Source organism: Hypanus sabinus, chromosome 4, assembly GCF_030144855.1.
Source record: "Hypanus sabinus isolate sHypSab1 chromosome 4, sHypSab1.hap1, whole genome shotgun sequence".
NCBI lineage: Eukaryota > Metazoa > Chordata > Chondrichthyes > Myliobatiformes > Dasyatidae > Hypanus > Hypanus sabinus.
In genome coordinates, this window is record NC_082709.1 from 191,973,040 (window position 1) to 191,985,604 (window position 12,565).

Here is a 12,565-nt window from a genome sequence, read left to right on the forward strand (position 1 = left end):
GTTCTACCTTGTTACGGCACAGTCTCCCCCTCATCCATCCATTTCTCACATGGAGATCAGTGCACATGTCCGCTTCTGAGCTCAATCAATGTACGGACAGGCAGAGCCACTTCTCTACATAACCTTACCCAGATTCTTGATATGGGCCAGGACATTCTGTGTGAAATTCCTGTACGTCGCTATCGTTCCTTCAGGAGATGCAATGCCAACATGAGCTTCATAGATTCGTACACTCTTTGGTCTTGGGGGACGAGGATGCCGGAGCTGCACACAAATAAAACCAGGTTCTTTGTCAGTAACATAGTTGATACCGAGAGGTGTAAGTCTCTTCAATAGAGAGAATTTTAACTATATCCCCTGCCTCCAATCTGACACTCCATCAGTGGATGCCCTGAAGTGCAATCTCACATAACTCAAAACAAAAAAATTAGGAATGGCAATTGAAGCAGTGTAGGGCAATTTTAAACCTGGCGCAGGAACAGAGCAGGAACAATGGGTGGTGAGGGTCTCGACAAACTGAGCTGGAAATGAGGGATGATGAGGATCTTCCATGAAAAACTGAACTAGGAATGAGGGGTGGTGAGGGTTTCACACGACAATTAGCCGGGAATGAGGGATGGTGAGAGTCAAATGAAGAGTGAACACCTCTGACCAATGTGCTACGGGAAGATCCTGGAAAGGGTTAGTACCTTCATTCCATCCACAGCTGTGAGGATTTTAATTCCACTTCCCATTCCTATTTTGACATGTCTGTCCATGGCCACCTCTCCTGCCAAGATGAGTTCACACTCATATTGGAGGTGCAACACCTTGTATTCCACTTGGTTAGCCTCCAACGTGATGACATGGACTTCAATTTCTCCAATCTGGTAATCTCTCCCCATTCCCCATTTTGGCTCCATTCCTTTCCCATCTTTTCTCCTCACCTCATCTCCCCCGGTTGCCCTCTTCCTTCTCTTTCAGCTATGGTCCACTCTTCTATAATGGACGCTGCCTTTCTGAAACACTGCTCCCTGAAGATGCCGGACCTTCTTTGAACCCACTCCAGTTTCAGCACTTGCCTTCTGAGATAAGCGACCCAAAACTGTTCACAATACTCAACGTGTGGCCTCACCAGAACTTTATAAAGTCTCAACATTACATCCTTGCTTTATTCCCTTCTGAAGGCTCTATAAGATTCAGTCTTCTCAGCCCTTTACTTTTTCCACCTATCCCTTCCAGCTTCCCACTTCATCTCACCTATCACCTCCCAGCTGGTACTCCTTCCCTCCCTCCACCTTTTTATTCTGGCTTCTGCCCCCCTTCCTTTTCAGTCCTGATGAAGAGTCTTGGCCCAAAACATCGAATGTTTCTTCTTTTCCCTAGATCTTGGCTGAGTTCCTCCAGCACTGTGTGTGTGTTGTTCTGGAAAGGGTGCAGAGATATGTCCCAAGGGTGAGGATGTGGACAGATACATGCAATTGTGGGTCACTCTCCAGTGATAGAAATGAAAAGGATATTGCTGGAGGTTTTCAAACTCTTGTACAGGCATTGTTTTGGGTAAGGGTATAAGAGGAGTTGCAGGAAGAATTTTACACCCCAGACAGTGATTGTAATCTGGAACATACTCCCTGAGGGATATTGGTTAACTTTTATGAATTATCCAGGCAGGATCATTCTTTAGATCAAATGTTGGGAAGCTGAATTATGGATTAAACAGGAGCCTTCAGAAGGGAATAAAGCAAGGATGAAATGTTAAGACTTTATAAAGTTCTGGTGAGGCCGCACGTTGAGTATTGTGAACAGTTTTGGGTTGCTTATCTCAGAAGGCAAGTGCTGAAACTGGAGTGGGGTCAAAGGAGGTCCGGCATCTTCAGGGAGCAGTGTTTCAGAAAGGCAGCGTCCATTATTAAGCACTCAGGGCGTGCCCTTTTGTCATTGTTACTATCAAGTAGGAGGTACAGGAGCCTGAAGACAAATACTCAGCGATTCAGGAACAGCTTCTTCCTCTCTGCTATCCGATTCCTAAATGGACATTGAAGCTCTGGACACTATCACAGAAGTTACTGGAAGGGATTCTGTGGAACAGGACATATGGCTTTATACAAGGCACTGGTGAGGCCTTACATTGAGTATTGTGAACAGTGTTGGGCCTCTCATCTTAGAAAAGATGTGCTGGCATTGAAGAGGGTCCAGAGGATGACTCCGGGAATGAGAGGGTTATCATATGAGCAACATTTGATGGCTGTGGGGCTGTACTTGCTGGAACTCAGAAGGATGGTGGGGTATCTCTCTGAAACCTTTCGAATGTTGAAAGGCTTAGACAGAGTAGATGTGGAAAGGATGTTTCCCATGATAGGAAAGTCTAGGACAAGAGGGCACAGCCTCAGGATAGAGAGGCACCCTTCCAAAACAGAGATGAGGAGAAATTTCTTTAGCCAAAGGTGGTGAATTTGCGGAATTCGTTGCCACATGCAGCTGTGGAGGCTAGGTTGTTAGATGTATTTAAGGCAGAGATTGATAGGTTCGTGATTGGACATGGCATCAAAGATTATGGGAGAAGGCCGGGAACTGGGGTTGAGGAGGAGAGAAAAAAAGGATCAGCCATGATTGAATGGTGGAGCAGACTCGATGGGACAGATGGCCTAATTTTGCTCCTATGTCTTACAGTCTAAAGTTGACTTAGTGTAGGAAGGAGAGGGTGGTAGAACATAGAACAGTACTGTGGACATGTTCTGTGTTTGAATTCCAGTGTGGGAACAGAAATCCCCACTCTGGTTTTCCAACTCATATCACGAGCTGGGTGGCGATAAGCCAGATGCTCCATCTAAGAAACCAATACAGCATCAGGTACAAAAGCATTGACTCCTCACTCTACAAAAGATTCCAGCTCCCATAGCAACAAGACAGCATTTGCAATTTCTTATAATATACATTTAATTCTAAACACTCCTGCCACTTTACAAAGGATCGCAATGCTCCGGCATTTATCATTCCTCCCCTGACCTGACAGTTGCAACAAAAATTATTTTGTGCACCTTTACAGATTTAATTCATTTATGATGAAAAGGCATGTTGTTACAAAAGTCACAAGGTCCGATGGGGATACTTCACTGCAGCTTTGATACAAGCCACTTCACTCACAAAATTAAAGTCAATGTGAAACACTGTTGAGAAGCAGCTTAATTGAAGATGACAACAATTGTGAAAGAGCTGAGACAAAACCCAGTGAACTAATCTGAAGTCAAAAACTTGAGAGGCTACGATTCACTTCGTGGTCTCGGGGGAGGCGGTGTGCACGGAAGCAGCAGATGGAATACAGCATAGGGAAGAGTACGATTGGTAGAAGGAACAAAGGCGTAGACCATTTTCTAAATGCGGAGAAAATCTAAACTAAACAAAGGGAGCAATACACACTAAGTGGTAGAGGAACTCAGCAAGTATCTGGAAAAAAGTAGCTGACATTTTTGGCCAAAACCCTTTGGCAGGACTTGTACATTTTTCCATCGATGCTGCCTGGACTGCTGAGTTCCTCCAGCATCTTGTGCAAGTTGCTTGGATTTCCAGCATCTGCAGGTTTTCTCTTGTTTCAGGAGCAAAGGGACTTGGAGGTCCTCATGCAGGATTCTCTAAAGGAAGAAAGGAAATTATAAGCCGGTCAGCCTGACTTCAGTGGTTGGGAAGATATTGGAGTTCACTGCTAAGGATGAGGTTTCAGGGTATTTGGAGGCACATGGTAAAACAGGCCAAAGTCAACATGGCTTCTTTAAGGGACAATCTTACCTGAAAAATCAGATGAAATTCTTTGAAGAAATAACAAGCAGGACAGACAAAAGAGAAAGGTTGATGTTATGTACTTGGGATTTTCAGAAGGCCTTTGACAAGGTACCACACATGAGGCTGCTTAACAAGTTAAGAGCCCATGGTATTACAGGAAAGATTCTAGCATGGATAGAACATTGGTTGACTGGTGAAAGACAGAGTCGGAATAAAGGGAACTATTCTGTTGGCTGCCGGTGACTAGTGTGTTCCACAAGGGTTGGTACTGGAGATTCTTCTTTTCACATTATATGCCAATGATTTGCTTGACAAAATTGATGGCTTTGTGACCAAGTTTGCAAATGATACCAAGCTAGGTGGAGGGGCAGATACTGTGAGGAAACAGAGAGTCTTTACTTGAGAAGGACTTTACTTGAGAATAGGCAGAGCTGCTAGCTGGGAAGTGTATGGTCACGCACTTTGGCAGAAGGAATAAAGACTATAAGACCATAAGATATCAGAGCAGAATTAGGCCATTTGGCCCATCAAGTCTGCTCCATCATTTCATCATGGCTGAAAAAAGGCGTAGTGTGGCGACCCATTTCCTGGCACATCCGAACCGGCTCACAATTAGATAGCCTACGGGGGTTTGCGAGCACAGAGCTTTGGAGCCTCTGCGCCACGGGGGGCAGGTTGAGGGAGGCTTAAAAGTGAGGCTGAGGATTTCGAATAAAGTTTTTCCTTTGACTGCAGTTACCGACTCCGTGTCGTAATTTTAGCGCTGCGTGTAGCACACCGCTACAATTGGTGACCCCGACGGTCCAAATGATTTTTGGACCAGAAATGACCGACGCCGCCTCTGTTCATGCGGTTTCGTTGAAACTGCCGGGTTTCTGGACACAGCGACCGAACCTATGGTTCCAGCAAGCCGAAGCCCAATTCCACGTTCGCCGGATCACCTCAGAAGACACCCGCTACTACTACGTGGTGAGCTCCCTCGACCAGGACACAGCGGCCCAGGTTGCGGAGTTCGTACAGTCGCCCCCGGCAGACGGCAAGTACACGGAATTCAAAGCCCTGCTCCTCAGGACTTTCGGACTCCCACAGCGTGAGCGGGCTGCCCGTTTACTGCACCTGGATGGCTTGGGCGACAGACCTCCATTGGCTTTAATGAATGAGATGTTGTCTCTCGCCGACGGACACACACCCTGCCTCATGTTTGAGCAGGCATTCCTGGAGCAGCTGCCCGAGGACATATGCCTGCTGCTGTCCGACGCGGATTTCAGTGACCCGCGGAAGGTGGCAGCCCGGGCGGACTTGCTGTGGAACGCCAAAAAGGTGAGTGGGGCGTCCATCGCACACATCTCCCAGCCACGCTCCCGGCAGCAAACCAGTCCAGGCCCGGCCGCAGAGCCCGCCAACCCCCGGCCCAATGAACACTGGTGCTTCTACCACCAGCGGTGGGGCGCAGAAGCCTGCTGTTGTCGCCCGCCCTGCAAGTTCCCGGGAAACGCCAGGGCCAGCCGCCGCTGATGGCTACGGCGGCTGGCCATCGGGATAGCCTCCTGTATGTGTGGGATAGAAGGTCGGGACGCCGGTTTTTGGTCGATACTGGGGCTGAGATCAGCGTTTTACCTCCGACGAGTTACGACACCCGCAGCAGGGCACCGGGTCCCCCCCTGAGGGCCGTGAATGGCAGCACAGTAAGGACCTATGGCACCCGTCAGGTGCAGCTACAGTTCGGCTCCAGCCAGTTCACGTGGGACTTCACACTGGCCGCCGTAGCCCAACCGCTTCTGGATGCGGATTTTTTGCGAGCTCACAGCCTACTGGTCGACCTGCCCAGGAAGAGACTGGTACACGCCGAGACCTTTCAGACGTTCTCCCTGGGTGCAGCCCAGTTGCCAGCCCCTCACCTCGGCTCCATCACGCTGTCCGACAACGACTTCACCAGGGTTCTGGCGGATTTCCCATCGGTTCTGGCACCGCAGTTCACAGTGGCCATGCCCAGGCATGGCGTACAGCACCACATCCCGACCCAGGGACCACCCCTCCACGCCCGCGCTCGGCGGCTTCCCCCGGACAAGCTCCGACTGGCGAAGGAGGAGTTCCAGAGGATGGAGGAATTGGGGATCATCCGGTGGTCCGACAGCCCATGGGCCTCCCCCCTACACATGGTGCCCAAAGCGACGGGAGGCTGGAGACCGTGCGGCGACTACCGCAGGCTGAACGAGGCTACCACACCGGACCGCTACACTGTGCCGCACATTCAGGACTTTGCAGCAAACCTGCACGGCGCACGGATCTTCTCCAAGGTAGACCTCGTCCGAGGGTACCATCAAATCCCGATGCATCCGGACGACGTCCCCAAAACGGCTCTCATCACCCCATTTGGCCTTTTCGAGTTCCTCCGCATGCCGTTCAGCCTGAAGAATGCCGCACAGACGTTCCAGCGGTTAATGGACGCGGTGGGACGGGACCTGGACTTCGCGTTCATCTATTTGGATGACATCCTCATAGCCAGCAGCAGTCGTCAGGAGCATCTGTCCCACCTCCGTCAACTCTGCGCCCGACTGAGTGAGTACGGTCTTACAATCAACCCCGCCAAATGCCAGTTCGGACTCGATACCATTGACTTCCTGGGCCACAGGATTACTAAAGACGGGGCAACCCCTCTGCCCGCTAAGGTAGATGTGGTCGGCCACTTTCCCCGACCCACCACGATCAAAGGCCTTCAGGAATTCGTAGGTATGGTCAATTTCTACCGCCGCTTCCTCCCTTCAGCTGCCCGGATCATGCGCCCCCTGTTCGCCCTGATGTCGGGTCCGAGCAAGGACATTACCTGGGACGAGGAGTCCGCCGCCGCTTTCGTTCAAACGAAGGAAGCTTTGGCGAACGCCGCAATGCTAGTACATCCCAGAATGGACGCCCCTACCGCCCTCACAGTGGACGCATCTAACACGGCAGTCGGTGGGGCGCTGGAGCAACTCATCGCAGGTCGCTGGCAACCCCTGGCATTTTTCAGCAAACACCTGCGGCCACCCGAGCTCAAGTACAATGCTTTCGACCGGGAACCGTTGGCGCTCTACCTGGCAATCCGGCATTTCAGGTACTTCCTAGAAGGTCGGCCCTTCACCGCGTTCACGGACCACAAACCGCTTACCTTTGCGTTTACGAAAGCGTCCGACCACTGGTCGTCCCGCCAGCAACGCCACCTGTCCTACATCTCTGAATACACGACGGATGTCCGGCACGTCTCGGGTAAGGACAATGTCGTGGCAGATGCGCTCTCTCGCCCTACCGTTCATGTCCTTTCCCAAGGGGTAGACTTTGAGGCACTGGCAGAGGCGCAGCAGGCGGATGAGGAGATTCCGAGTTACAGAACCGCAGTCTCTGGTTTGCAGCTCCAGGACCTCCCCGTGGGCCCAGGTGAGAGGACCCTACTCTGTGACGTCGTCCTGACAGCCTGGCGACGCCGTGTTTTCGACTCCATTCACAACTTGGCGCATCCCTCCTTCCGGACAACTGTCCGGATGGTTTCCAGCAGGTTTGTTTGGCACGGACTCCGCAAACAGGTCAGTGAATGAGCCAAAACGTGCATGCACTGCCAGACGGCCAAGGTGCAGCGGCACACCAAAGCCCCACCGCAGCAGTTCCATCCCACCCACCGGCGTTTCGACCACATTCATATGGATATCGTGGGCCCCCTGCCAGTGTCGCGCGGAGCGTGGCACCTCCTGACTATCGTGGACCGGTTCACAAGATGGCCAGAGGCGGTCCCGCTCACCGACACCACCTCCGAATCTTGCGCCCGAGCCCTGATCGCCACCTGGATATCTCGCTTTGGTGTACCGGCCCACATTACCTCCGACAGAGGCGCCCAGTTCACCTCCAGCCTGTGGTCAGCTATGGCCAGCCTTTTGGGGACTCAGCTGCACCACCCCACTGCCTACCACCCACAGTCGAACGGGCTAGTGGAGCGTTTCCACCGTTACCTGAAGTCGGCCCTCATGGCCCGCCTGCGAGGAGCCAACTGGGCGGACGAGCTTCCCTGGGTCCTACTCGGCATCCGCACAGTGCCCAAGGACGACCTGCATGCCTCGTTGGCCGAGTTGGTATACGGCGCGCCCCTGGTCGTCCCCGGGGAGTTCCTACCAGCCCCACGGGGGCAAGAGGAAGATCCCGCAGCAGTCCTGGGCAGACTACGCAAGAAGCTCGGTAACCTGGCCCCCATACCCACTTCACAGCACGGGCGGCACCTGACCTGCGTAACCAAAGACCTACAGAACTGTAAGTCTGTGTTTGTACGAAGGGGCGGGCATCGGCCACCGCTGCAGCGGCCATACAAGGGGCCGTTTATGGTGCTCCGGAACAACGGGTCCACGTTTGTGCTGGACGTTGGGGGGAAAGAGGAGATTTTCACGGTGGAGCGCCTCAAACCGGCCCATGTAGACCTGGTGCAACCGGCCGAGTTTCCGGCACCTCGGCGCAGAGGCCGACCTCCCAAGCAGGTTCTGGCCCAGACCGTGGACATTGTATCGCCGGTTCTGGGGGGGGTTATGTGGCGACCCATTTCCTGGCACATCCGAACCGGCTCACAATTACATAGCCTACGGGGGTTTGCGAGCACAGAGCTTTGGAGCCTCTGCACCACGGGGGGCAGGTTGAGGGAGGCTTAAAAGTGAGGCTGAGGATTTCGAATAAAGTTTTTCCTTTGACTGCAGTTACCGACTCCGTGTCGTAATTTTAGCGCTGCGTGTAGCACACCGCTACAGTAGACTATTTTTGAAATGGGGAGAAAATTCAAAAATGAGAGGTGCAAAGGAATGATATTGTGCATGATACTCTGAAGGTTAACTTGCTGGTTGAATTGGTGGTAAGGAAGGAAAATGCAAAGTTAGTATTCATTTCAAGAGGACTAGAATATAAAAACAAGGATGTAATGCTGGGGATGTGTGAAGTTCAACGTTCAAGGTACATTTATTATCAAAGTATGTATACTAAAAACAACCTTGAGATTTGTCTCCTTACAAGCAACCACAAAACAAAGAAACCAAATAGAACTCATTCTTTTTCGGTTCTCCGTTGAACTCCGATGACGACGTCCACTCCTTTAACTGTGAGATCTTTGATGACTATACAGTCCTATCCTGGACCCTCAAGCTCTCTTGCAGGTGGGACATGTATACGTGGTAGTGTTGGTAGTGGTGGCAGCCATGGCTGCATTTCTCCTGGCTCTCTTCCGTTGTCTTCTGGTTGTTCTTTCCATCTCCAGAATACCAACCCCGTCCCTACGCAGCTGTCGCCAAGTGTTATGGTCAGCAACAACATCCTCCAGGTCCTCGGGTCTGATCTTACATTTCCTTAAAGCATTCTTCATCTGATTCTTATAGCGCTTCTTCGGCCCTCCAGCTGAGTGTCGACCATGATGTAGCTGGCTATATAACACTGCAACTGACGCTGGGTGATCATGGCCTCAATACTTCTGCAGTTGGTCTTTACAAGTATTTCAGTGTGAGGCACCCGCTCACACCAGGTAATTCCCAGGATGCACTGAAGGCAGCTTATATGGAAGTGCTCCAAAGACTTGATGTGACAGTTGTAGGTTACCCAAGCTTCACAGCTATAAAGGAGGGTGGTGACACAGACTGCTTCGTATACGGCAACCTTTGTGGAGGTTGTCCACCAAGGCTCCTGTTCTGAAAGACTCTACGCTGAAGTCTCCCAAAGGCAGCTGATGCCTGTTTAATGCAGCTCTGGATGTCGTTGTCAATGCCGCTATCCTCAGAGAGAATGCTCCCCAGATATTTGAAAGCTCGCACTACTGACAGCTTTTCATCACCAACAGTGAAGGCAGGTAGGGTGGGTGGGACACTGGTACTCCATTGGAAATCCACTTCTGTATTGACAGTCAGCCCCATCCTGCTGTACGCTCTCACTGCCACAGCAAGGACAGTCTGAAGATCCTCCGGAGTATGGGCCACAAGAACACAGTCATCTGCAAACTGCAGCTCCAGGACCCGCTCTCTATGGAGTTTGGTGGTTGTGTGGAGCCTCCTGATGTGAAAGAGGTTGTCATGTAATCTGACGCCCACTGCCACACCGCTGCTGTCCTCAATCTCGTTGTGAAGAAGCTTGGTAACACACAAGAGGAAGATGTTAAAGAGCACTGGCGCTAGCACACACCCCTGCCTCACCCCTGTGCGTACAAGGAAGGGCTCGGACTCTTGTCCTCCTATGGCCACCGAGCAGTTATCCCATCGTGGAACTGGCAGAGGATGTTAACAAATTTATTGGGGCAGCCAAACCTGAGGAGGACATCCCATGAGAGCTCTCTTTGCACAGTGTCGAATGTTTTGGGGAGGTCGACAAAGGCCATAAGCAGGTCTTGATGTTGCTCCCGGCACTTTTCCTGAAGTTGCCGGGCTGTGAAGATCATGTCGATCGTGCTCCTGTTCTTCCTAAATCCACAATGCGATTCAGGCAGCATTGACTCGGTGATGTTGCTGATGAGCATCTGAAGCATCACCTTAGCCAGGACCTTTCCAGCAACAGAATGGAGTGATATGCCCTACTATTGCCGCAGATGGCCTTGTCACCCTTGTTCTTATGAATGACAGTGATGTTTGCATTTCTCCGTTGCTGTGGGATGTTCTCATCATTCCAGGTCTTGGTGATGTACTGGTAGAGGGTGCGCATACACATGTACCTTCCGTTCTTCAGTAACTCAGCAGGAATATTATCAGTGCCAGGGGACTTGTTGTTCTTAAGGGAAAGGATGCTGATAGAACCTCCTGGAAGGTTGGTGGTAGACTGAGGTCGTGGATAGGAGGAAGTTCAGATAGTTTGTCCAGGATAGTGGGGTCTGCATCAGAATCTTGATTAAGCGGGGTGTTAAAATGTTCAGCCCACCTCAGCAGAATGGTATTCTGATTCTTCAGAAGTGTTAGACCATCTGCTGTTTTCAGGGGAGTAACGCCACCAATTTATTGGGCCGTAGATGGTTTTGACAGCATTGTAAAAACTATGCATGTCATTATTATCGGCAAAGGACTGGATTTCATGTGCCTTTTCAATCCACCACTCATTTTGCATGGCCCGTATTGCCTTTTGCACTTTCCTCTGAGCTGCCTGCCAATGCTGCCTGATGCTGATGGATGAAGGGTTATCCAAAGTTGCCCGATGTGCTTTGTGCATGTCCTTAAGCAAGTTGTGGATGGTATCTGAGTTATCATCAAACCAGTCTTGGTGGTTTCTGCTCTTATGGCCGATGGATTGGGCTGCTGCCTCAGAGAGCGCAGAGCTGATATAGGTCCACTGTTGTTTCATGGTATTTTCTGATCTCAGACAAGGTTTCAGCTCCCTTAGTTTCTCAGCTAGGATGTGTCGAAATTCACTTCTTGCTTCTGTGTTTCTCAGACGTTTGCAATTTAGCCGCTTTTTATTGGTATTTTGCAGCCGCAAGGGGGGGACGCACTTTCATATGGAGCTTGGCCACAGTCACACGATGGTCAGTCCAGCACTCTGCACCTCTCATGGCACGGGTGATGAGAACATCCTTGATGTCACTACATCTCACAATGAAGAAGTCGATCATGTACCAATGTTCAGAGTGAGGTCTTATGTTTTGCCTTCCGCTGGAAGATGGTGTTGGTTATGGTAAGGGTTATGCTCAGAGCAAGGAGTAAGTAGCCTCATGCCATTTGCATTGACCTTGCCAATACCATGCCTACCTAGCACTCCACTCCATATCCTGTTGTTCTGTCCCACCCTAGCGTTGAAGTCCCCAAGCAAAAGGATCTTATTATTCTTAGGGATCCGGCAAAGAGCTTCATCCAATGTCTGATAAAAGCATTCTTTGGCCTTGTTCTCAGATGGCAAAGTTGGTGCATAGGCACTGAGAAGCGTGGCATAACGTTTATTTGCCGCGGGATACGGAGGGTCATTAGTCTTTCACTAATGCCAACAGGTGTTTCTGTCAGACTTGGTAGAAAGGTTTTCTTGATGGCCAATCCTACTCCGTGGAGATTTGTCCACCTGGGGGAAACCTTTCCATAAGAAGGTGGAACCCATCCCTTCCTCTATTAAAGAGCCTTCATCCAGGAGCCTGGTCTCACTCAGGGCAACAAAGTCGATGTTGTAGTGCCTCAGCTCAGCAGCGATCAAGGCTGTTCTCTGGTGACGTCTGTTAGAGGTGCCATATGAGTCCAGGAGAGTCCTTGCATTCCATGTTGCCAGTTTTAGGTTATATTGTTTCTTATTTCAACCGCGGTAGTGGAATAGCCCGATAGACGCAGTAACCTATCCAAGTGAGTGACTGAATGGGCAATTTTTAGGCCACCTTTTCTAGGCCCCCCCCCCCCAAATTAGAGTGAGCAGTGCGGTCCCTAAATAGGGCTGCTGAGTTGCACAGGGATCTGCCGACAACATCTGCCACTCAGTCCCAGCTGCCAGTGACCAAATACCCTGTGCCGCTGCCATGCAGGGTTCTGACCAGGAGCTCCCAGTCCACTCATACCTGCTCCCATTGCCAGATGCTCCATCGCTGTCAGACTTCAACCATATGTAAGGTTCAGGTATTGTTCACCGTGGTCAGAGTGGAGACCTGCGCAAGGAAGATACTAAAGTGCCACAGGGAGTGTGCCATCCCCAGTAGCACTACCTTCACCGTGATGAGGTAAATCCCGGTGGCAAGGGTGAACCCAGGACAACCGGTCCCACATCCTGGCTGCAGGAGGCTGCCGGGTCCTTGGTCTGTTCAGGCCCGCCTATTACGCGCTACCAGCGCATTGCTTTTCTGTCAGGGTGTGCTCCCTTCGCCTTGTCT

General features: G+C 51.0%; 1 protein-coding gene across 1 annotated transcript in view; it reads right to left on the reverse strand.

The window, feature by feature from the left end:
* The window catches only part of LOC132393593 (1,4-alpha-glucan-branching enzyme-like), a 449,072-nt gene that overhangs the window by 142,987 nt on the left and 293,520 nt on the right, over window positions 1-12,565 (reverse strand). Inside the window, exon 5 of the mRNA XM_059969048.1 lies at window positions 129-264. Coding sequence (XP_059825031.1) covers window positions 129-264 — 136 coding nt within the window. The remainder of the gene's footprint in view (window positions 1-128; window positions 265-12,565) is intronic.